Source organism: Stenella coeruleoalba, assembly GCF_951394435.1.
Source record: "Stenella coeruleoalba genome assembly, chromosome: 3".
Taxonomy (NCBI): domain Eukaryota; kingdom Metazoa; phylum Chordata; class Mammalia; order Artiodactyla; family Delphinidae; genus Stenella; species Stenella coeruleoalba.
In genome coordinates, this window is record NC_137148.1 from 30,324,983 (window position 1) to 30,352,317 (window position 27,335).

A 27,335-nucleotide genomic window follows, 5' to 3' on the forward strand; every position below is an offset into this window, starting at 1 on the left:
ATAAGTTGCTATTAAAAATAGTATAAATCGGTTAAATTAAAAGAAAATTATTTTTCATGTGTAGGTTCATCAATTCAGTAACAAGTCAACAGAGATGGCTTTAAGAGTGGCATCTCTTGATTACCTTGGAACTGTTGCTGCACGACTGAGGAAAGATGCTGTTACAAGCAAAATGGATCAAGGGTCTATAGAACGAATTTTAAAACAGGTATTGAGATAAAGAATTTGAATTTGGGGGATAAGTAATAGTTAAGTACTTTTTTTAGATATTCTTCTGTTAGTGTTGCATTTTATTTTGTAGATTCAGAATAAAATGTTACTCCTAAAAATGGGCTTTTTCAAAAGCTCCACTGAGAAAATTTATACCGTAGGGTGAATTATGTGTAATAGGAACTTTCAGATGATTTATATAATCCTTAATTTACTTTCTTTTTGTGAACTACTGTTATGAATGTATGATGCTATTTTTCTATTTGGTTTAACAATACCTTTTTTTTTTTTTTAAACTATGGACGAGATGGTAGTAATACTAAAAGTTACTTAAGAAAATTGATAGGTAAATAATCTCTAATCATACCATGCACAATGTTTTCATTTTCTTTCTACTCTTTTTTCTTTTTTTAATGTCCATAACCATATCCATTGCTGGCCATGACAAATGCCTCTAATTTTTTTTTCTTGTTACTATACTTTGTATTTTGAAATAATTTTAAACTTACAGAAAAGTTTTAAGACTAGTACAAAAAGTTCCCATTAATCTTTCACCCAGATCCCTTACTGGTTGACATTTGCTTTATCATTCTTTTTCAAAATACACACGCATATGTATCTGTATATGCATTTTTATTTTCTTCTGAACCATTTTGAGCAGACAGGATGCCCCCATGACCCCTGAATTTCAAAGTGTGATTCCCTGGACAAGCAGCACCAACTTTTACATCACCTAGGAACTTGTTAGAAATGCAAATTCTCAGGACTCTCTCTGGAACTACTGAATCAGAAGCTCTGGTGGTGGGGACAAGCAGTCTGGTTTAACAGACCCTCCAGGTGATTCTGTTGAATGCTGAAGTTTGAGAACCACTGCTTTGTGTATGTTTTCTACGAACAAGAACTCTCACTTAAATATCCACAGCACAGCTATGAAAAGCAAGAAATTACCATTAATATAATACTACCATTTAATGGAATATTACCATTCCTGTTGTATTTGATAGATTATCATTTGTTGCTGTCATTATTGTAGCACTCAAATTGAACTAGATTTGACCAGTGGGAGCCCCTTTAAACTGCCTTTTGTATCTTTTTGATATCTTCCCATCTTTCCTTGAGGACTTTGTGGCCCAAGATGTTTCAGACTCATCTTTTACTTTCCTTGTGCCAGCCCTGGAATCAGCCATTTCTCCAAGTATTGCTGATTCCTTTCATTGAAGAATGGTAACTAGGTGATTTTCAGTATTTCTGAGAGTAGACCTAGGACCTCTTATTTGCCACATACGACCATGTACTGTACACTGTAAAACTTGAGGGGAGTGATCCTTGGTAAATATTTTTATGACTCTTGACAGACTTCCGAAAAGCTTTTGGAACTTTACAGTGTACTAGTTTACAGTTCTATGACTAATTTCTGAATGTATCCATTTCACTATACTCCAAGAACATAGGTTATTCTAATCTTTGTTTTCTACTTAGATATATTCTTAACCATATATTTGGCATTTCACATGGTAAACCAGAAAATAAGCTATAGACATTAATGTCAACTCAGAGTTAATTTCTCCTTCTGTATTGTTCTTGACAGAACCAAAGACTCAGTCCCTTTCTGATTCTAGATCAAATGCACAGCTCAAATATACCTACTGTATATTTAATATCCTACATGAAATAAAGTACTATTTTATGTTAATTGCAAATAAAAATATTTCCCTTTCAGAATGTTTTTTTAAAATAATATCCCAAAGACACCTGTAACACATAATAATTCAGGCAATAATTAGTTTCCATTTACTAGATTAAAAGTTTGGAATTCTCTCTTACCAAACAGAAAACCAGTGCTAGACCTTCCTACCTCTGAAGATTTACATACATGTTGTTCTAATAATTATTATGTCAGCTACTTACGAGCTTCTTTAAAGAAAGTTAACATGTAGTTCATAAAAATAAAGGTTAACCTCAGCTCTTAGTACACTTCAGCTATCGATATATAACGTTTTTCAAAAATAGTATTCTTCTGTTTCTTCCTATACTTATATTTTTATCATTTATCAGATTTTTCCCTCAGATTTGTATGTGCAACTGGATGATTTGTTAAAAAACATTAGTAATATCTTTTTCGTTACTACTTGGTTTATTTTGTAGGTTTCAGGAGGAGAAGATGAAATCCAACAGTTGCAAAAAGCATTGCTTGATTACTTGGATGAAAACACTGAGACTGATCCTTCACTAGTGGTAGGATTCTATTCTCCCTTTTTATTGGAGAGTTTACATGTTTGTTTCAAACTTGGTCTGTAAGAAAGTTGAGAAGTGTTGTAAAGAGGAAAGTTGTATTGGAATCTTGATTTATAAAACGGGTACATGATAGTCTAAACGAAAAAGAGTGATTATGGAATGATTTGTCTTAAATGGAATTCTGGTACAGATATTGTAGTGTACTAAAATTGTGTGACATGGGAAATATTTAGAAATCTTTCCATAGGTTATCTTTGAGACCAAGTGAGATCATTTGTCCAGGTGGTGCATGAGATGATCTGTTAGCATATAAAAAGAATATTAGAATTTTATATCTATATTTATTTTTAACTATAATCCTTAATTCTGTTTTTTTATATATTAGGTATCCAGAATATTAGTAAAAGAAGTTTATATGTAAAATTTATATACTATATTGGGGCACTTTTTAATTTTTTTTTTAATTGATGGGATATGCATCTAAAGTGGTTGGAGATAACTAAGCTGTTCAGCCAACTACTGCAGGTTTTCAGTCTTCGTGGAAAGGAACAGATTATACAGTGATGTACGTCCATTATTTCTCAATAAAAGTGAAAAAATAAACAGGAACAGATTAAAAGGAACAGATTATAGGTGTACCTTAGTGTTAATATATTTCAATAATAATTGGCTATGTATTTCTTGAAGAAGTAAGGTGAAATTTTGAAAATAACTATAGAGTCTTCTACCTTCAGCATTTTATCCATGTGTTCTAAACTTTTCTAGTTGACCCATCATCTCTAATTTTACTAACTCGTTGTGTGATACCGTCCTTAGTTAAGTAGTTATAGTAGTATTGTAGACTTAATACAGTTGTGTTTATAAAATTATCTTTTGATGTCATTGATATAACAGTTAGGACAAAGTAAAATAATAAGTTTTATATCATTTAGATATTCTAAAAGTTCTAGCTTTCTTAAAATCTGTCTTTATCTGATGGAAGTTTTTTTAAAGTAAACCTTGATATTTGTATTCCTGATTGTGAACACTTTATCAGTAGGTTGGAAATTTTGTTACTAATTTCATCAAACTCAAATCTCACCAAATTTCTTTCCAGTTTTCTCGTAAATTCTATATAGCCCAGTGGTTCCGTGATACAACTCTGGAAACAGAAAAGGCGATGAAATCACAAAAAGATGAAGAATCATCTGAAGGAACACATCACGCAAAGGAAGTTGAGACAACTGGTCAAATTATGCATCGAGCTGAAAATCGGAAAAAGTTTCTTAGGAGCATTATCAAAACCACACCTTCTCAGTTCAGCACATTAAAGTAAGATCCAAAGAGAAAACATCTTTCCTTTTTCAGTTATCTCTTTGATATCTATTTACCTACTTTACAAAAAAATTAAATAAATTAAAATTTAATGACTTTTTGTTGCAGGATGAACTCTGATACTGTGGACTATGATGATGCTTGTTTGATTGTTCGATACTTGGCCTCTATGAGGCCGTTTGCCCAGAGCTTTGATATTTATTTGACACAGGTAAACTGGACCAGAATTCCTTATACAATGAAATTGATTTTTCTAATTCTGGTTACTTGCGTTTGAGTATGATGTCTATTCATTGTTGAGAACAGATATTTTAAAAAATCATGAAAGTAACATTTGTTTCTGTGTTCCATATTTGTTAAAATATCTTTGTTCTGCATGCCTTTTACCTATTGATTCTTGTTTTACAGATAAATGGATATGTATCTGTATGGTACAGGTAGAGTGATGGTATATAGGTAGAGTGATTGATGTTATAAAAATATTCAATTCCAAGTTATTATTTAAATGATACTAAATATCCTTGATTAAAGTTACAGATAGGAAGGTTTCAGTGGGGCTACAGGTTCTTGCAGATGAAGCATAGCAATAAAAAACAGGTTTAATTGAGAATGCCAGGATAAAGGAAAGTCCCTAAAGCATAGAATGCCATACCATGTTTTAAGTTAAAGCTTTGGATCAGTAAGATAACAGATCTTTTACTCACTTATATAAAAATTAAAGGAAAGTGAGTATGATATTTATTTTAATTTTTTTGCATGTTTTCTTTCTATATTTTGTTAAATGTTATGTGTTCTAAAATTGATGAAAATGTCAATATTTGCTTGGCAGATCCTTCGAGTTCTTGGTGAAAATGCAATTGCCGTTCGAACAAAAGCCATGAAGTGTTTATCTGAGGTTGTTGCTGTAGACCCCAGTATTCTAGCAAGGGTAAAGAGGAGCACAGATGATTCTTTTTATTTGAGTTTTCTATTCAAATTAAAATATTCGTTCTACTTAGTATAAATTACGTTTTCTTTATTTTTCTTTAGCTGGATATGCAGCGAGGAGTTCATGGACGATTGATGGATAACTCCACTAGTGTCAGAGAAGCAGCAGTAGAATTACTAGGTCGATTTGTCCTTTGTCGACCTCAGCTTGCTGAGCAGTATTATGATATGCTGATTGAAAGAATATTGGTATGTTTGTTATGTCATTTTTATTGTAATTTATGAGTATAATTTTGCCTTCCTAATGTCACTTTTTAAAAATGTTAAGCTAGAAATGTAGATATCAATTATGTATTTATATTACCTAATCTGTAAACTATAGCAGCTTTCTAAAGAAGGACATATTTCAAGAGGAGGGCTGCTCAATATTGTAAAACAAATCATTGGCAAAAATTGGATTCCTTTTTACAGTTACTCTTGCCTTTGATTATGCCAGTTTACAATGAGTAAATGATAGGAGCTACATGGCATAGTTAAATATTTTGGACAGGAATCTAGAGTAATTATATATGTACATATATAAACAGGAAGAATTGTTTCAGTGAGAACTAGGTATAGAACTTTGGTGTCTGACAGTATTTTTGGCCATTATGTATATTCGCATGTTTCCTGAAAGCTGAATTATGACAAGCTCAGATACCTGCAAGTTAAACAAGAAAGTCATTTGAGTCTTAAGACCAAACTTAAGAAACACTATTCTAAGATATTCTTTTCTTCTATGTCATTGAATTCTCTGGCCCTGAAGTATTTCCCTGGAAAATGAAAGAATGAAAAAATGAAACACTGGCATTACAAAATATCTGTAGAATTTTCATACCACCCACTGCGGACATATTGATTTCTTCTGTAACTCAACAGAGATGCATTAGGTACAGGATTAGGTATTTCTGAAATGATAAGAGTTTATTTTATCACCTTTAGCCCAGCATTAGAATACAGTGGGACTGAGAGTTACAGATAATTTCATCTTCAACTAGCATAAAATCTTGATGGAAACAAAGAATTTTAAGGAAAGAGTGGAAGAATTTTTTCCATTTTAGTGCCTCACTCTTTTCAAGAGTGAAAGACAAACTCCTCAGGATTTTCAGATATAATGAACTCTGACAGTGTCTACCTTAGTAATGTATCCTAAAATATTTTCACAATTGCTAAATTGCATAATGGAAATAATTTTACAGAATAACTGTTCAATGCTTTTTATTTATTTTAAAAATGCTTTAATTATGAAAACTTGTAAAGTTAAAGAAAAATATTACAATGAACAGCCAAGTATCCACCACAATATTTCACCTCTATTTTTTTTAATATATAAATTTATTTATTTATTTTTGGCTGAGTTGGGTCTTCGTTGCTACACACAGGCTTTTTCTAGTTGTGGCAAGCGTGGGCTACTTTTCATTGCGGTGCGTGGGCTTCTCATTGCAGTGGCTTCTCTTGTTGCAGAGCATGGGCTCTAGGCACACGGGCTTTAGTAGCTGCGGCACGCAGGCTCGGTAGTTGTGGCTCGCGGGCTCTAGAGCACAGGTTCAGTAGTTGTGGCACATGGGCTTAGTTGCTCCACAGCATGTGGGATCTTACTGGACCAGGGCTTGAACCTGTGTCCCTTGCTTTGGCAAGCGGATTCTTAACCAGTGCACCACAAGGGAAGTCCCTCATCTCTATTTTATGTAGAGTATTCTCTAGCTCTTTTTTACACATATCCACCATGACATTGACTAATTTAAAAAGGCCAAGCCAGAGACTTCGCTGGCAGTCCAGTGGTTATGACTTTGCCTTCCGACGCAGGGGTGCAAGTTCCATCCCTGTTCAGGGAGCTAAGATCCCACATGCCTTGGGGCCAAAAAACCAAAAGATAAAACAGAAACAATATTGTAACAAATTCAATAAGGAATTTAAAAATGTTCCACATCAAAAAATCTTTTAAAAAAAGGAAAATATCATTAAAAAATAAATAAATAAAAATAAAATAAAATGGCCAAGCCAGTATTGTTATTTCCTCATGGTTTTTTTCATTTAATCTGTTCCTTTGTTTCTTATATTTACTATAAATCATAATATAGTGACAATGGTTTGAAAGAGTTAGGTTAAACATTTTTGTTAAATATACTTCATATGCTGTTTAAGCGCCAGACACTGTCCTAAAAGTTCCATGTTTGTTATCCCATTTAATTTTGGCAAGCTTATACTCTAGTCTTGTGTTCAGTGCCATTTCGTATTTTTCCATGTATTAGATATATTTTAAAAGCAAAGACAACATAATAAAATAACTTAAATTTATAGTAACATTAATAAAAGAGCATATAAAAAGGAAATATATAGACCATGTTTATCATGTTAATAAATAGTGTATATACTGCTTGTTGGTATTTTCTGATTTCATTTTACCAAATTTCCCACACCTAAGCATCTCAATTTTTCTGATGTTTAAAATACCTTTCTATTCCTAGGATACTGGTATCAGTGTCAGAAAAAGGGTAATAAAGATTCTAAGAGACATCTGTATTGAACAACCAACATTTCCAAAAATTACAGAAATGTGTGTAAAAATGATTCGCAGAGTGAATGATGAAGAGGGTATTAAGGTGAGATAAAAATGTTGACTACTTTAAATTTCATTTTTTAATTAATGTTTTAAATAATTTAAATGTTTATTTTATATAAATTTTGTTAGTTTACATATATATACTTTAAAGTGAATCATTTTAGATTATAAATTCAAGAAAAAGACATATATTTTTATTTCTAGATCTTGCATTAATTAATAAGATCTGATCTTAACCAATTTAGCAATTATAATATTTAATATCATTGTAGAGATTGCATTGTATATAGGTAGTTTATTATCAAGTTAAATTTATTTTGATTTTCAAATGGTATATGCTTGGTTTTCTAAATTAGTAAATACTTTGTTGAAAGTTTAATCCTGAGTTCATTAGTGAATTTACGTATATATGATTGTCCCTATATTTCTTTTGGGGGTTTTTCTTTTGTTTTTTAACAACTTCTCCCCCAAAAGTAGAAAAAATGTGTTTTTAGTTTGATTAAAAGCATTTGAATGTGTACTCTCCAGAAGTTCTATACTAGGCATCGTATTACCCATTTAAAATCATTGCCAAGTTGAAAAATATTATAATTTTTGTAAGTTAATTGCTGATTTAAAAAAAAAAATGAGGATGTCATACCAGTAGTTTCTGGTAATTTGTGTTTTGTTTAGTTATTTATAGGTTTTTTTTTTTTTTTAATAGTTCTGTTTTGGGCTTTAATGAGAATTGGGGGTTAAGAATTTTGCCACATTCATTGTAGTTACTTAGTTTGAAATTTTTCTTTCTTCTAGAAATTAGTAAATGAAACATTCCAAAAACTCTGGTTTACTCCAACTCCACACAATGACAAAGAAGCAATGACAAGGAAAATTTTAAATATCACTGATGTGGTAAGAAGGACTGGAATAAGGGTGGTCCCTGTGGATGCAAACCTCATTGAGGTCTGCCTTGTCTTACAAAGGGAGAGACAATGACAAGATATTTGGTTATTCTCTACTGCATCCCTTCCTTTATATTTCTGGATGTACTCAAGGGATGCAAATAAGATGAGAGTGTTGTTTTCACCTAGCCCCACTTGTTGGCATCCACTGAGTTAAGCGCTGATATTAAAATTCTCCAGATTCTTCCAATGATTGAAAACTGAAAGGGAAAGGAGAAGTGGGTAAAAAGATAACAATAACCCATGGATGGCAACCTGAAATGACATAGTAATTTCTACCTTTTTCAGAAAACATGAATTAAGATTAGTTTCATTATGTTTAATTATACACATAAGCCTCAATTTTTCTTGACCCAGAATACTGTTCATGTTTTGAACATAAGAAATTTTATATTATGGATTACATGATCAACTCTGTTTCACTAATGTCTTTAAATCTTCTATCTAGAAGGAAAATAAGAAGCAAACATTTCCATTTTTATTGTTTTTAGACCTTACAGATTTTTCTGATAGTATGTGATTCAATAATACTGTTCAGAATGTATACCATTTTTAAAATTTCAATACATTAATTTCTTGAATGTCTTCTAAGATATTTTTAGAATAAAGTTCTTTAACATGGTGAATTATTGGCTCACTGAAAAAATAGTTTACTCTAAAAATAATTTTTTTAATTTAGAACTTTGGATATTTATATACTTGAGGCTACAGCATAGCAAAAGTATATTTTAAAGTAAATTTCTAACTTTGATAGCTTCACCATTTCTCCCCTTAGGTTGCAGCATGCAGAGATACTGGCTATGACTGGTTTGAGCAACTTCTTCAAAACGTGAGTTTTTGTAGACTTTATGATTTAAAAGAAGTTTTTCAGTTATTTTTTAAGTATATACTTTGTGGTAGGGAAAATTTATTTCAATATATTAAGCTGAATGTTTTGGTTAATATCCCTGTTTAATGAATTGTTCAATTGCTTGCTACAAGTAAGTTTTCTAAATCACTAATATTGATATTCTGTCTTCCCATCCTTCTAGATAATTTTTTTATCCCTTTAATCTAGATGATAGACATGAGATCTATAAATAGGTATATAGATTACATTAAATATATATTTACATTATTTGACATGTTATAAAATATGTAGAATTTCCTATAGTAGTGCAGGATTAAACCACAATTAGTGTTCTTTAAAAATTTTGTAAATTGAAATGTGAATTTTTTTTATTTAAGAATTTTCAAATAGATAGAAGTACCCATCACCCAGCTTCAAAAATTGTTAGCACTTTCCTAATATCTTATTTATCTCTATCCCTCCCCCATCTTTTTTTTTTAATTTTTTTTTTTTTTGGCTGTAATACCTTTAAAGAAAATCCCATACTTTGTATCATTTCACCCATAAATACTTTAGTATTGATCTCTAACAGAAATGACTTTTTAAAAAATAACCAGAATATCTTTATCATCTATATCAAAATAAATATTAATAAAATTATTTCCTAATATTTAATACCTTGTCGATGTTCACATTTCCCTGATTGTCTCAAAAATGTATTTTTATAGTTGGTTTGCAGTTGCTTTGGTTGACATGGCTGTTAAGTCTTAGTCTATAATAGTCAACCCTTCACTCCTTTTTTCATGCCACTTACATGTTTTCCTGTAGAGTGTCCCACATTCTGGATTTCATAGACCTCTTCTTTCTGGTGTCATTTAAGTTGTTCCTCTGTCCACCGTTTTTTTCTGTAAACTCTTAAGTTAGATCTAGAGGTTTACTAATACTGAAGTTCAGTTTTAGGAGTATAGACAGAAATACTTCACAGGCAATGCTAAATATTATTGCCTCACATCAAGAGGCACATAATGTTTGGTTGTTACATTTTCAGTGATTTTGATTGCCTGGTACATCTGTTATACAGTCTTTCAGGACTGGTTTTAAATGATCATTACCTAGATTCATTATTTTCAGTAGAAGTTGCAAAACACCGATTTTTTTTCTAGTTATTTTATTTATTCCATATTAATTAGCAAGGATTCTTCTTTAAAGAGGAATTTTGTCCTAATATTTGGCTACTGTAAAATATAGTTTGTACAGGAAGGGCAGGAGAAATACTTTATTCTTTTCCATTACTTAATCAAGTTTCAGAATAATGAGTTTTCCGGTCAATATCAGTGTGAACTAAAAGATTTTTGTATCTCTGTATTTTAATTTATTGCAATCATAATTCTTTTTGAAGCTCAAATTGTCCCGTGTTTGCCCAGTGGTAGTCCCTTCAAATGGATCTTGTATCTTTTTGGTATAAACTCATTATTCTTTTGTAGCCTGATTACTTTCTGCCTCTAAAAGATGCCCCAGACTCAACTTATACATTTTCTGTCCCAAACCTGAAATGAACCATTTTTCCAAAGAACCATGAATCCCTTTGGTGGGAATAATCTGGGTGCTGTGGATGTTCATTGCTAACAGGTTATCATAGCTTTGGGCCTTTTCAGAGGATAGAGCTAAAAGATATATATTTCTTAGAAAGAAAAACATAAATCAAGAATTTATATTGTTGTTGTTTTTTTTGTTGTTTTTTTTTTGCGGTACGCAGGCCTCTCACTGTTGTGGCCTCTCCCGTTGCGGAGCACAGGCTCCGGACGCGCAGGCTCAGCGGCCACGGCTCATGGGCCCAGCCGCTCCACGGCATGTGGGATCTTCCCGGACCGGGGCACGAACCCGTGTCCCCTGCATCGGCAGGCGGACTCACGACCACTGTGCCACCAGGGAAGCCCTGTATTGATATTTTTAATTCAAATTTAAGATTATGAGATTCTGCTTCTTTGATTTTATTATTTCCTTTAGGCTAAAAATCTTATTTCCAAGGAAAGGGACATAATTTCCTATTTGCTTTGCCCTACTATATTGACAGTAAGATTACTGGATACAGTTTAAGATTTTTTTTTTGCATTTCTTTTTATCTGTAGCTCACTAAACATATACCATTAAAAATCTATCATGAAGTAATTTTTTCTGTTCAATTATGTCAACAATTTACTATCTGTTAAGTCTGTTTACTTTTTTATTTTTAATAATACTTTTAGTAATAAAACTGTATTTAGCAATATTTTTAACAATCAATCAAAATTATTTTATTGAGGCATAATTTACATGCAAAAATATTCACCAGTTTTAGGTGTACATTTTGATTAACTTTAGTAATTATTTACAGTGATGTAAAGAATATCACTCTTAAAAGCTTCCTTGTGCCTCTTTGTAGTTGATCCTCTCCCCTTGGTCCTTGGAAGACACTGATTCACTTTTTGTCACTACAGTTGTCCCTCTTGTAGAATTTCATATCAGTAGAATCATACAACATGTAGTCTTTTGTGTTTGACTTCTTTTAACTAGCAGAATGTTGCTGGTGTATTAATGTTTTATTCCTTTTTATTGCTGAGTAGTGTCAATAGTATGGATGTATCATAATTTCTTTATTCACAAATTTATGGACTTTTGGGTTGTTTTCAGTTTGGACTATTATGAATAATCCTGCTATGAATATTGGTGTGCAAGTTTTTGTGGGGATAGGTGATTTCATTTCTCTTGGGTAAATTCCTGTGATCGTAGTTGTTGGGTCATGTGGTGAGTGAGAAACTGCCAAGCTGTTTTTCCAAAATGGCTGAACCATTTTGCATTTCCACCAGCAATGTTCCAGTTGCTCCACATCCTCACCAGTACTTGGTATTGTCATTCTTTTTAACTTTAGCCCTCTGGTAGTATGTAGTAATATGTTGCTTTTAAAAAAATTTTAAGATGCCTTTTTTAAGCATCCTCATGGTGTTTGCCTCTGTTATCCAGTCTGTAATATCTTTGACTCTCTTCATCAGTCATCTTCCATTTTATAATTTTACATGATATATTTGACATCCTTTCCCTCCTAAGTCAAATAATTAGCTCTATATTATAGAGCCTTATGACTGTCTTAGTTATATTTATGTCAGCCATTCCAAAGGGGCATAATTCCTAGAAAACTCTACAACAACGTTTCATGTGATAATTGTAATAAAAGTTAAAGTAAGAATTAAGTATAGCTATCAGAAATGTCATTAGTTAGTATTAATAAAAAGAATCTAAGATAATATCCCTATGTGTTATTAGCAAGTTGAAAGTAGAAAAGAGAACACTAGATTTATAATCTCTTAGTAGTTTTATATTCTTTATATCTTTACTCTCTAGTCCTCTTTTAGTTCATTGCTTTCTGTTGCTCCCTATTCATTGCTTTCCTCCTTTAGTTTCTGCCAACAATTTAGTTTACCAAAATGACATTGTGACTTTCTGATACAGTCATTAGACTAGCAGAGTTTAGTTTAATGAAATAAAGAAAACTAAAAAATATTTATATAAATACATCTGATGGAGATATAACCACTCTTAGCAGTTGTAACAGCACTGTGCATAAATTTTAAGAGAAGCTGGGAAGGATACATAGAAGGGACTACTGGAATTGTTTGAAATTCTTGAATCAAAAATAATTAGCACTCTTACTGTTTCCACATGGATTCATGTACACACATTCCATTCTGTCCAATTTCAGATATTTCTCATTATTATTTTTATGTTGGGTCAGCTTCGTATAGATCAGTGATTCCCAATTCATGGAATATGATTTCCTAGGCAAACTTGAAGTACTACATGAAATAGCTTCATATTTACACAGGCATCAAACTCTGTCCACTAAGTACATATACACATTTTGTAAATGTATGGAAATTCAATTCCCTTATAACTTAATGAATTCATAGCTTTTTTGTGATTTTTTTTCCAGTAGTATGTGAAAGAAAAAGTTCTATCATGAAAGTCCTTACATTTTTTTTATTTCTAAAAAGTGGTTCAATTAATTTAAACCACTGTCATAGCCTATGGTGGGTACACAGAATTAATTTTACAGAGCCACTCATTGTCATCGTTTATGATCTAAGACTACAGCCTTTTTTTAGTTTACAAGAAAATGCAGGCAATGAAAAAACTTGAATAAACTATATTTCATCTGTTCCTGGCCTTTGTAGTCCAAAACAAGATCTCCTTCTTGAAGTTTACAATCAAATACTCTTATTGCCATCAATCAGTGAATGAATAGAGAAACCGATATATCCATACAATTTGATAGTGCTCCACATCATAAAGGAACAGACTGCTGATACATACAGCAACATAGACGGTTAATGAAAACACTGCAGAATGAAGGAAGCCTTACACAGAGGAGTACATACTCTGATTCCATTTATATGAAGTTCGAGGAGAAGCAAAACTAATCTGTATTGGAAAAAATCAGAGGAGTGATTGCAGGGGTCAGGGATTGACTCAGAAGGGACATGTATTAGTCATGTTTCTCCAGAGAAACAGAACCAACAAGATACTGAGAAAGGGAGACAGATTTATTATAAGGAATTGGCTTATGTGATTATGGAGGTTCTTAAATCCCACAGTCTGCTGTCTGTAAACTGGAGACCCAGAAAAGCCCCTAGTATGTAGTTTAGTCTGTGTCCTAAGGCCCGAACCACGGAAGCTGATAGCGTAAATCCCAGTCCAAATGTGGGAGGAGACCAATGTCCCAGCTCGAGTACTCAGAAAGTGGTTGGATTCTCCCTTCCTCTACCTTCTGTTCTATTCAGCCCCACCCACATTGGAGAGGGCAGTCTCCTTTGCTGAGTTCACGAATTCAAATGCTAATCTCATTTAGAACCACCTTTACTCACCAACACATCCAGTAATAATGTGTAACCAGATAACTGGGCATCCCTTGGCCCAGTCAAGTTAACACTTAGAATTAACCATCACAGTTCTACCCTTTGTTAACTTGGTACCCATATACATCTACTTAAACCATACTAAATCTCCAAATAAAGACAATAACAAGGTCATGGTTCTACCTAACATGATACAACTATCATGCATGTAACCAAAAATGCACCAACCCCTTCCCCAGAAGAAGTCCTTGAGTGATGTTTACTCTTCTTGATATCCCATAATTTAAGTACTGTGATGTCAGATTAACAACATTTAAATACTGTGATATGAAGTCAGTACACTTTATGTTATGTGATAAAGGAATAAGCGGGGGGTGGGGAAGAAAGATATTTTCTCACTTTCCCTCTCCCCCACCTCTGTACACACAACACACACACACACGCACACACACACAAATGTATTCATGACAAAATAAGTAGGAAATACTCATGGCAATTGAAGTCCTTATTTCTATAACTGGTAATGTGATCACAGCTGGTATAATACTAAGAGATGGCCTAAGGGATCTCTTGTATTCCAGACATACTCTTCCGTACCTCCATTATAGAGTAGTACTCCAGTTTCTTCTTGGTAGTCAGGATCAATCACTCCATCCAGAACCCTAACTCCCTTCTTTGTTGTTGATTCAGAAGCATGAGGAGCACACAGTAGTTGGGTGACAGTACTAACTTTCAGTTCAGTGGGATTATGGTTGTGTTTCCTGGTAGAAACATTCCCTCTCTAGAACCTCTCTCTAAGCCAGCAGAGCATAAAGTAGATGGAAGAGAAGCAAAAATTTTGCTAATGGGTCAATTTTGCTAATGAGTGATGCCCCTCAAATTTCCACCTCTTGATTCCTGGACTAATCCTGGCTATGGACTAAACAGCACCATGTATCAGTGCTGACTCAGAGCATAAGAGCCTGCTGGAGAATCTTGCCTGAGCCATTGCAGGATATTGCCACCTATCTGGTGCTGTAACTGCATCTTTAAAGGGACATTCCACATTCTATCAAGTCAGCTGTTTCAGAATAGTCGGGAACATGAGCATGGGCTTGTTGCTACACTTCTTTTGCTGTGAAGTGAGTTTCTTAATCAAAAGCAATGCTGTTGGGAGTACCATTATGGTAGATAAGGTATTCTGTAAGTCCGCAGGAGATAGTTTTGGTAGAAGCATTGCCTGCAGGAAAGGCAAATCTGTATCCAGAGTGTCTATTCCAGTAAGAACAAAATGCTGCCTCTTCCATGATGGAGGCAGTCCAGTGTAATCAACCTGCCACCAGGTAGCTGGCTGATCACCACAGGAAATCATTCCATGTGAGGGACTCAGTGTTGGTCTCTACTGCTGGCAGGTTGGGCACTCAGTGGTAGCCATAGCCAGTGTGGCCTTGGTGAGTAGAAGTCCATGTTGCTGAGCCTATACATGGCCTCTATCTCTGCCACCATGGATAGTTTGTTCATGAGCCCATTGGGTGATGACAGGAGTGGCTGGGGAAAGAGGCTGATATCCTCAGAGAAGGTATCTGCAGAACAGGTCATCCTATCCACTTGATTTTTAAAATCCTCTTCTGCTAAGGTTACCCTTTGGTGAACATTCATGTGGGATATAAATATTTTCATGGATTTTGCCCATTCAGAGATGTCTCCACATGCCTCTTCCCCAGATTTCCTTATCAACAACTTTTCAATCATGTTCCTTCCAAGTCCCTGACCATCCAGCCAAACCATTGGCCATGACCCATGAATCAGTATATAATCACACATCTGGTCATTTCTCCTTCCAAGCAAAGTGAACAACCAGATGCACAGCTTCAAGTTCTGCCCAGTGGGAAAATGTCTCTTCACCACTGTCCTTCAGGGATGTCCCAGAAAGGAGTTGTATTGCTACAACTGTCCACTTTTGGGTGGTACCTGCATATTGTGCAGACCCATCTATAAACCAGGCCCAAGTCTTCTCTTCCTCTGTCATCTGACCCTAGGGTCTTCCCCATGGTCAGCTGAGGCCATAGGTGCAAGCTGGGAGAGAGAAGGTAGTGTAGCAGAAGTGGGAACCACAGGCATTTAGGCCATTTTTTCAAGTGCCCCTTAGCCTGCTCTGACCTAATCATGTATATACCACGTACATTTGATAATAGAGTACTGCTTTTCACACCCAACTTTATGGCTTGGTGAGTCAGAAAACACCCAGTTCATGACAGATCGGAATGCATGATAATTTGGTGGCCCATGGCTAGGCATTCAGTATCTACTGAGGCCCAGTAGCATGCCAAGAGCTATTTCTATGGAGGATGGCAAGCCTTTGCTCCGAAATCCTAAGGGCCTATACTGCAGTTCACCTATGGGGGCTTGCCAAAGACTCCAAACAGCATCCCTGTCTTCCATTAACACTTCAAGCACCACTGGATCTGCTAGATCATATGGCCCAAGTGGCAAAGCAACTTGCACAGCAGCCTGGACCTATTCCAGAGCCTTCTTCTGTTCTGGGCCCCACTCAACACTGGCAGCTTCTTAGGTCACTCAGTAAATGGGCCAGAATAATATACCCAAATGAGGAATTTGTTGCCTCCAAAATTCAAAGAAACCCACTAGATTTTGAGTCTCCTTTTTGGTTATAGGAGGGACCAGATGCAACATCTTATTCTTTACTTTACAGTGAATATCTCAACATACCCCACACCACTAAGCCCCCAGGAATTTCTTTGAAGTAAAAGACCTCTAAATTTTTGTTGGATTTATTTCCCACACTTTGACACGCGCATCTTACCAGTAAGTCTAGTGTAGTTGCTACTTTTTGCTTACTACATACAGTCAACATAATGTCATCAATGTAATGGGCCAGTGTGATATCTTGTTGAAGGGAAAGATAATCAAGAACATGCAAACTAAATTATAATGTATGGCTGGAGAGTTAATATACCTCTGAGACAGGGCAGTGCAGTGTATTGCCGGCCTTGCCAGCTAAAAGCAAACTGCTTCTGGTGGGCCTTTGACAGGGATGAGAAAAAGGCATCTGCCAGATCAGTAGCTGCACACCAGATCCCAGAGGATGTGTTAATTTGCTCAAGCACTGATATGTCATCTGGTGCAGCAGCTACAATGGAGTCCCGACCTGGTTAAGCTTATGCTGATTCACTGTCATTCTCCAGGATCCATCTGTCTTCTCAGGCCAAATAGGCAAGTTGAATAAGGATGTGGTCGGAATCACAACCCCTGCATCCTTCAAGTCTTTGGTGGTAGCACTAATCTCAGCAGTCCCTCCAGTGATACAGTATTGTTTTTGATTTACTATTTTCCTAGGTAGAAGCAGTCCTAGTGGCTTCTAGTTGGCCTTTCCCACCACAATAGCCCTCACTCCATTGATCAAAGAACCAACGTGGGGATTCTGTCAGCCTGTGAATAAATCTATTCTAATTTTGCATTCTGGAACTGGTGAAATAACCAGAGGGTGGGTTTAGGGACCCACTGGACTCACTGTGAAACAGACCTGAGCTATACCTTCATTGATCATCTGACCTCCATAAGCTCCTACTCTGATTGGTGGGCCACAGTGATGTTTTGGGTCTCCTAGAATTCGTGTCAGTTCAGAGCCAGTGTCTGGTAATCCCTAAAAGGTCTAATAATTTTTTCCCCCAATGCACAGTTAACCTGGTAAAAGACTATAGGTTCCTTTGGGGAAGGTTGGAGACAGGATTAACAGTATAAATTTTCAGTAGTGCATGGAACTCCTTCCTCAAGAGGATTCTTCAAAGAATGCTGTGGATTGAGTCTTTGTTGAATCTTCAACATAATGTTGAAGCTTAGTACCCGGTGTGATGGTATTAGGAGATGGGGCCTTTGGAGGATAATTAGGTCATGAGGGTGGGGCCCTCATGAATCAGATTAGTGTCCTTCTAAGAAGAGACATGAGAGAAATTACCTGTCTGCTCTCTGCTGTGTGAGGATACAACAAGAAGACAGCCATCTTCAGGCTAGGAAGAGGATCTTCACCAGAAACCAACCATACGTTGATCTTGCACTTCCCAACCTTCAGAACTATGAGAAATAAATTCTATTGTTTAATCCACATAGTCTATGGTATTTGTTAAAGCAGCCCATACTAAGAAATTGGTATCAACAAGTGAGGTGCTGCTGAAATAAATACCTAAAAATGTGGAAGTGACTTTGGAATTGAGTAGTTGGTAGACACCAGAAGATTTTTGAGGTGCATACTAGAGAAAAACTGATATTGCTGTGAAGACATTTAAAGGCAATTCTGATGAGGGCTCAGAAAGAAAAGAGAAGAACTATAGGGAAAGCTTCCTTCTCTTTAAAGCATATATATAATCATGTACAGAATGTTGGTAGAAATATGGATGGTTAAAAGCCATTCTGATGAGGTCTCAGATGCAAATGAGGAACATGTTGACATTCTCAGTCAACAGAGAAAAGTGAGTCTTTGTTATAATGTGACAAAGAACTTGGCTAAATTGTGTTTCTGTTCTAGTGTTTTGTGAAAGGTAGACCTTCAAGTAATGAAATTGAATGTTTAGCTGAGGAGATTTCTAAGCAAAGTGTTGAAGGTGCAGCTTGATTTCTCCTGCCTGAGTTTACAATCAAATAGTGTCTGTCTCCATCAACCAGTGATGGGTTAAAAAAAACCTGATGTATCCATACAACTTAATAGTACACCATATCATAAAGGAACAAACTATTGATACATACAGCAACATAGGTAAATAATAAAAACATGCAGAATGAAAGAAACCTTACACAGAAGAGTACATATTATGATTCCACTTATATGAAGCTCTAGGAGAGGCTAAACTAATCTATATTGGAAAAAAATCAGAAGAGTGGTTGCAGGGGGCCAGGGATTGACTGGAGAGGAACATGAGGGGACTTTCAGGGGTGATGGTAATAATCTATATCAGTGGTTCTAAAAGTTATCAAGATTACCTGTGACTTGTTAGAAGTGAAGTTCTAAGGCTTTACCCCAGACTTAATCCATAACTCTGAAGTAGGAGCCCACCTAAACAAAGTCTCCAGATGATTCTGATATAAGTTAAAGATGGAGAAAGACTGTCCTTTATCTTGATAGGGAGTTTGACTTATATAGGTGAATACACTTAACAAAACCGGGCGAGTACACACTGAAGATTTGTACATATTTCATGTAAATTTTATCTCAAAAGGAAAAAAGAGGGCTTCCCTGGTGGCGCAGTGGTTGAGAGTCCGCCTGCCGATGCAGGGGACACGGGTTCGTGCCCCGGTCTGGGAAGATCCCACATGCCGCAGAGCGACTAGGCCTGTGAGCCATGGCCACTGAGCCTGTGCGTCCGGAGCCTGTGCTCCGCAACGGGAGAGGCCACAACAGTGAGAGGCCCGCGTACCGCAAAAAAAAAAAAAAAAAAAAAAAGGAAAAAAGAGGAAATACACTGATGTCTGCAGCTTACTTTGAAATGCATCAAAAAGATGGATAGAGATGTGTATATGTTTACATATACATATGCACACATATATCTATGCATGCATATCATGGGGCTGGTTTAACATCACATGTGTGTATGATTTAACATTAAACAAAAAATAATCATGTCAGGATACAGGAGAAATCGTTGATAAAATTTAATACCCTTGAATGATAACTTCTAGTAAACTAGGAATAAAATCTGACAGAGAATAAACTATAAAACCTAAAATGAAAATCGTGCAAAATGGAAAGATATTAAAAGATCTCATCAAAATCAAGAACAAAAAGTATTCATTAACCTGTCAAAGTGATTAAAAAATGTATATGGAAAAGTAAAGAGCTGAAAATAATTGTCACTTCTGAAAATGCAGGGACACTGATGTGCCTTAACACACATATCAGGACTTATTTTTAGAGATACAGTAATTAAGGTAGCATGGATTTTTCAATAAATGAGACTGGGTCAAGTGGCTATCCATAAAGATTTTTTTTTTTTTTAATTCTTCAACTCAGCAGTCAATTCCATATAGATTAAAGGAAATCTTTAAAACTTACAGAAGAAAGTATATGTGTGAATATATTTTTGACCTTTCTTAGGGAAGAATTTCTTAAGTCACAAAAGCCATTAACCTGGAAAGATTGATAAATTTCACTGCCTTAAAATGAGGAACATTTATGAATCAAGAAAACACAGGTCACAAACTGGGAAAGATATTTGATACACATATAGCTAACAAAGGATCATTGTTAAAAGTATGTAAAGAACTCCTGTCCTGCAAACCAGTATAAGGCAGGAGTCCTGGCAGGAAAACAGGAGAAAGTCATGAATAGGCAGTTCATAGAGGAGATAGCACACATGGCCTATAAGGTATTCAGCCTCATAAGTAATATAGGAAATACAAATCAAGACCCCATTTTACACCCATTTGATTGGCGAAAGTTGAAGTTCGGTGATAACAAATGATGGAGAAAAGATGGATTAAATAGCATCTCTTAAACACTGGCGCTGAGAAAATATTACAACAAAAGTTTTTAAATTTAGTATTATTTCATAAAGTTGAACTTTCATATATCCTATGACCCAGTAGTTCCACGCCAAGGTATATACCCAAGAGAATCTTGCATATGTGCACCAGGAGACAAGAATGTTCATTATGCCACTAAAATTTTAATTAACCTATCTTCAGAAGAATGGATAAATGAATTGCAGTATGGACATAAAACGGCCTGTTGTATAGCAGTGAAAATGAATAAAGTTGTTTCATGCAACAACCTGGATTACAGTTAGTGACATGTTAAGTGAAAAAGGCACATCTCAGAAGACTACATCCAGTATGATACCTTTCAGAAAGTTGAAAATCCAGCAAAACTATAAACAGTATTTAGCTTAGACAATTTTTTTTAAGCAAAGAAATGGTAAAATTCCTGATAAGTGGTACCTTGAAAGTTAAAGAGGAAGATGGGATAAAGGAAGGAGCACATTGGGAAATATAAGTTATTGGAAATATTCTTGAGTTAGGTTCATAGTGCATCATTATATTTATAAGTAAATAAATTAAAAGGGCACATAACCAGTATTGGCAATGTCATGAACTAAAATTTATGACTAATACTTTTATGTAAACTTGATGTCTTGGAGAGCAGAAAGAAAAAACAGGCGAGGAGATTGTTTTCTACTCCTGCCTGAAAAAGACCAGACTAGCATATAATTTTAATAGCTGCTTAAGGTTGAGTTATAGAGCAGGACAAGGAGAATTTGCTGTTCAGAGTTGTAACTGGGTAAATTGAAGTTCTCTTGCTTACATTTATTTCTTTAAATTGGAGGGAGCAGGGGAAATGTGTGTGATATGTTATTCTGATTGCTATCAGTTTTAATCATCCACGCATATTGTAGTGAAAGTTTAAACTTGTGCTGTCCCATACTAGCCACACATGTTTTTTCATTTAAATTAACTTGAATTTTTATTTACTTTTAATTCCTCAGTTATACTATCCACATTTGAAGTGTTTTGTAGCTGCATGTGGCTTGTAGCAGCAATAATGGGCAGCACAGATATAGAACATATCCATCATTGTAGAAAGTTACATTGGACAGCACTGGAACTCTTTTCAGAAATTAAACATTTCAGTTTCTTTAATAGCTCCAGAATTGTATTAGCTATTCTTTATTAACAAAACAGATATACCTTAGATGACTTTACCATTGACCTCTGATTATTATGAAAGATTGGATTGGTTTTATTTTTTGGCTATAGTTAAACTGATCTCTTTTCCTCATATCATTATTCGTAACACTTTTCTAACATTGTTTATTAATAACTTGGTAAAAGATAACACAGGGAAGAAGTCCAGCCTTGTGTTTTATAATTGCGAATTATAAGGTGCAATTCAGATGTAGTTACAATTATTTTAAAAATGTACTTAACCCATAATATACTTTTTTGAGACATCAAAGAACTTGAAATAATAAGGAATGGAATTCTCATTCTTTAAAATCATTCAACTAACATTGAGTGGTACTCTTAAAAGAAGGTCACCGTTCTCATTTCTCTCATATTCTACCTTAGGTCCTACACATAGCAATTTAAATAACTTCATACTAAAATTGTTTGAAAGTATCTATAAATTACTGGTTTATAAGATATTTTTAAATATTTGTTACATATTTTTGTTTATTAATTTGCATTTTCAGTATTAAATTGTTAATAACCAATTGAAAAGCTTATTACTTATGGACACATTTAATGCGTTTATATTATTATTGTCTAATGAATAATTATACTGGGATTTTTTTTTTTTTATATATATACATATATAGTTGTTGAAGTCCGAAGAGGATTCCTCATATAAACCTGTGAAGAAAGCTTGTACTCAACTTGTTGATAACCTAGTTGAGCACATTCTTAAATATGAGGAATCTCTAGCTGGTAAGACATTTTATATATTGGTCGTTAAGTTGATTTTATAAGATATTTTAAAATACTTTGGGCACATTTCTCATTTTTGCCTTTAGCTCTGCTTAGCCTAATAATTAACTACTTCACTTTTAAATGAAATCTGTTTTTTGTTTGGTGTTGAATCCTAGGTTATATTGTTATGGTTGAGTAATATTATCTAGAGCAGTACAATAAAAGCATAGGACTTGTCTCTTCCACATACCTTTCAATAGCACATAATTTTAGATGTCATAATGAACAGGAATTAAAGTAAGTCCAGGGGCTAATATGTATTTAGCTAAATGCACTCATCCAAAAACTGTTCAATATCTTTTAAATTATATAAAATTTTCTATCAAAATGAAATTGTTTTAATTATTATAAAAATGTTTTTAAAAGATTTGTAGTATATACCTAATATCATTTATAATTATTATATAACATGTGCTTAATCTTGACCTAGAAAGCTCTTAATATTTTTAATTGAGAAATTCCTTAAATATTTAATATTTTATATTATTTATCACACTGTCAGTCACAAAATTGAAGTTAATGAAAATATAAATAATTATATAAAACTTATAAAAGTCATAATGGATATCTATTGCTTAAAAGCACACAAGACTAACATTATTTCCCATCCCCTAATGTACATTAATGAGGAACAATAGTCAGCCTCAGTCAGTTTTCAGAATTGGGGGCCAGTTGCCTCTATACAGAGGTATCATTTATGGTAAAATTGTTGATATTCTTTATATTTTTATTGCAGTTTTTTTTCTTTAATTTTTTTTTCATTTTCCATGTTTACCTCTTTTTCTTTGTATATTTTGTTGTTTCCCCTACTTTTCCCTATCCTAGATTTTAAGGGTGATACTGTTGTCACTTAATGTTAAAAAGTTTCTAATCTCCTCTAAAAACTCCTGAGAACCAAGAAACATTTTATCTCCTAACTAGCAACATTTTCCTCTCACCTGAACAGCATTTTGTTTACTTTTCTAATATAGCACTGGTCCACCTTCTTATCATTCCTGTCTTCTAACATTCTTCTGCCACAGCAGCATCTCTTTTTCTCCCCAGTACCCTTAAACACAGTATCACCTCAGCTAAATTGTCTTTGTCCTCCTTTGCTAATTTTCTTTCCCATACTCATTTCCATCCAGTTTTAGATATAATCAATACCATGTTTATTCTGAAAATTCCATCTCTAAACTTCCCAACTTTCATTCTACTTTTTAACTTCAGTCCTACTCCCCTCAGTGTAAAACTTGCCTTCCCTAGTGCAGCCTCCTTGTCCTTTATCCTTTACATATGTAATATAACAAAGAAAAAATGAAATGCAGGAAGTCTAGCATCATAAGAAATGCTAATCTGTTGTATTCAGGCATGCACTGAATCTATTCAGGGGATAGTATTGAGTAATTTAAATAATATTCTGTATAATTTCCATTGCCTTGTCATATTTTAGTGTCTTATTTCTCTGTTTGTTTTTCCAGACTCTGACAATAAAGGTGTGAATTCTGGACGATTGGTAGCTTGCATAACCACTTTGTTCTTATTCAGCAAAATAAGACCCCAGCTCATGGTTAAACATGCCATGACTATGCAACCATATCTTACCACTAAATGTAGTGTAAGTATTAGAGCTGTCCTATTTTTCTCTTATATAAACCATGTAGTAAATATTTTAAATTTAAAATTCACATTGTGTCATCCACATTTTCACTGACAGATGACAGTCATTTTCACTGACAGATCAACTGGGTTATGTACTCAAATGTTTGTTCTAATATTTGTGGCAAGTTATCTACAAACATCCTTTTTCTGATGTATTATAAATAAAGTTCAAGTCCCATTTCTTTGTGAACTCCTCAAGATAAATCCTCAGTAATGCTTAATAAACGTTGTAATTATCGTTAGGACTTAAAAGGTGAATGAGACAGAGTTCCTGTCACTGAGAAATTTACTGTCTTTCGGATTCTGATTTTGCTTTTCATTTGTCATTTTTGATATATTTTATTTATTTTTATAACGTATCAGTATATTGAATATGGAAGACCTAGGATCATCAGAGATGCTAGGCTGTTATTTTAAGTTAATATTACACATACTATATTTTCCTAAAATCAAATGTGAAGATTAAATATTACTTGAGTAAGATAATCTAGCAACTTAACATGACAGCTTGGTGAGTTAAGTGGCTTATTATAACACTAAATTTTAAAATACTCTAAAAACCTATAAATGTAAATAGTTTTTTACTTACTATGTTCCCAGTGTTCCTAAGGAGCTAACTTGAACTGTTTACTAAATTTGTTTTGTTGCCACAGTCAGGTTTTTTTGGCGATCTAAATTAACAAATTCTAGGTGAAAATCTTCAGGATGTCCTGAGAAATTTTAAAGACAGAGGAAAGTACCAGAAGATAAATGCATTAAAAACAATATATAAAACAATATATAGGGCTTCCCTGGTGGCGCAGTGGTTAAGAATCCACCTGCCAGTGCAGGGGACATGGGTTCGAGCCGTGGTCCGGGAAGATCCCACATGCCGCGGAGCAACTAAGCCCGTGTGCCACAACTACTGACCCTGCGTGCCTAGAGCCCGTGCTTCGCAACAAGAGAAGCCACCACAATGAGAAGCCCACACATCGCAACGAAGAGTAGCCCCTGCTAGCCACAACTAAAGAAAGCTCGTGCGCAGCAGCGAAGACCCAATGCAGTCAAAAATAAAATAAATTTATTTTAAAAAAACAAAAACAATATATAGTACTTCTGAAAACAACATTTAAGACAACATTTAATTCTATCTTTAGGACTTAGATCTTGGTGTTAGATCCAGAAATAAATTGATTAATATGTAATCTGTGGCTAATAATAATAGATAATATTTATTGAGCACAGTGCCAAACACTGTGAAGAATTTTACATACATTATCTCATTTACATTTTGAGGTCGGTACCGTTATTATCTCAGTTTTACAGATAAGGAACGAAAGCTTAGAGAATGTAACTAACTTGCCTAGTGTCACACAGCTAACAAGTCCCAAAACTAGAATTCAACACCATGGCTTGCCTCTAGAATCTGAACTATAATGGAACCTTTATAAATTGTCCTCTTTTCAGTCAATATTTTTTTAAAACAAGGTTACTTTGAAAACATTTTGTATAATTTGTTACGCATATATACATATTTTTATATATACACCAATATAGAGTTTTATATAAATAAGGCCATCTCATAAATACAATAGACACATTTTAAAATTGTTTTTGTTTTTTATATCCTACCCCCATCTTTATTCCTCCTCTTCTCAAGATAAGCAATCTGGAATATCCTTGCCACTTTATCCATGTTTCTATAATTGTAGGCACACATAGACATGTAAACAAATGGTTGACCAGATTTTTTAAATATCAGGTCATGTTATATACATATCTGTTAGGCATTTTTACTAATCTCAAAACAACTGATATATGTTTAATTCATCCTTTTGAATGGCTACATAATATTCATTTTATGGACGTCCTGTGATTTATTTAACCATTTCCCATCTTGGCAGGTACTTATTTACATTGTTTCCTATTGATAGCCACTACAAACGATTCCTTAATAATCATTCCTATTCATATACTTCTAAATACTGGTGCTTTTTTTCTTTTGGGGTAGATTCTGAAGAATTAACTTCCCAGCTTGAGGGAATTTTTTTTTTAGTTTTGGTTTTGGTTTTGAATAGATCTTTCCAGATTGCTGGTGGACATGTTTCATAGCCTCTTTGGAAACCAGTAAATGACAATCTGTGTCATTTTTGTACTCTTTGCCAGTCTAACAGGTGTAAAAGAGTATAGTTCATTGTTGCTTCAGTTTCCTTTCCCTGATTTCTAAGAAGGTTGAGCATCTTTTTTATGATATTAACCAATTGGACTTGATTTTCTGTGATTTGACTGTTGTTATCATTTGCCCATTTTACCTTTGAATTGTGGACCTTTTTTTGAAAACTCTTTAAATGTTTGAGATACTGAACTATCTTATGTATATTCATTTCAAATATTTCTTATGTTCTACAGCTCTTTTCCTTCATGATTTACATCTTCATTTAAATTTTCCTTCTAGAATTTAAGATACTTCATTTACTTGATTTTTCAAGCCAGTTATGTTTCAAAAATTTTTTACTACATATTTTTAAGTAAAATTTCGGCAGTGATTCTCAAATGAATTTATCTTACTTGACAAAAACTAATTTATCCCTACACCCACTTTAACTCATCCCCTGTTGCTTAAAGGAGGTGGGAGTGGGAGATGGCAGGGAACAATAGGATATCTATGTTACTTGGAAAAAAAACATTCATCTTAGCCTGTTTTTTTATTTAATCCTCTGTGTATCCTGAAAGGAAGGATGAATGTAAGGTCAGAAAGTTTTTAACCAGTGCGGTAATAATAAGCTCAAAGAGTTCAAAATGAGTGTCAAAAACCTGTTGCTAAGAATAAGGAATGAGGGACTTCCCTGGTGGTCCAGTGGTAAAGAATCTGCCTTACAATGCAGGGGATGCGGGTTCAATCCCTGGTCAGGGAACTAATATCCCACGTTGCCACAGGGCAACTAAGCCCATGTGTCACAACTACTGAGCCTGCGTGCTGCAAACTATAGAGCCCACACGCCACAACTACAGAGCCCACGCACCCTGGAATCTGCACACCACAACTAGAGAAGAGAAAACCCGCACACTACAACTAGAGAGAAGCCTGTGCACCACAATGAAAAATCCCGCCTGCCTCAACGAAGACCCCGCATGTCACAACTAAGACCTGACACAGCCAAAAATAAATAAATAAAACAAATAAATAATAAATCTTTAAAAAAGAAAAAAGAATAAGGAATGATAACTTGGCTAGATAAAAAAACGTATGTTAAAACCTTAGTCAAGGAAGAAAGAGAAAGGAAGGAAGGGAGAGAAGAGGAAAGGAAAGA

General features: G+C 34.4%; 1 protein-coding gene across 4 annotated transcripts in view; it reads left to right on the forward strand.

Moving 5' to 3' along the window:
* Positions 1-27,335, forward strand: part of NIPBL (NIPBL cohesin loading factor) — a 193,268-nt gene that overhangs the window by 140,063 nt on the left and 25,870 nt on the right. For all 4 annotated transcript variants that reach the window (XM_079916587.1, XM_079916586.1, XM_079916588.1 and 1 more), the window contains 11 exons: positions 65-208; positions 2,356-2,445; positions 3,542-3,756; positions 3,868-3,970; positions 4,589-4,687; positions 4,789-4,935; positions 7,194-7,328; positions 8,081-8,179; positions 9,005-9,058; positions 22,254-22,362; positions 23,865-24,001. In XM_079916587.1, coding sequence (XP_079772713.1) covers positions 65-208; positions 2,356-2,445; positions 3,542-3,756; positions 3,868-3,970; positions 4,589-4,687; positions 4,789-4,935; positions 7,194-7,328; positions 8,081-8,179; positions 9,005-9,058; positions 22,254-22,362; positions 23,865-24,001 — 1,332 coding nt within the window. The remainder of the gene's footprint in view (positions 1-64; positions 209-2,355; positions 2,446-3,541; positions 3,757-3,867; positions 3,971-4,588; positions 4,688-4,788; positions 4,936-7,193; positions 7,329-8,080; positions 8,180-9,004; positions 9,059-22,253; positions 22,363-23,864; positions 24,002-27,335) is intronic.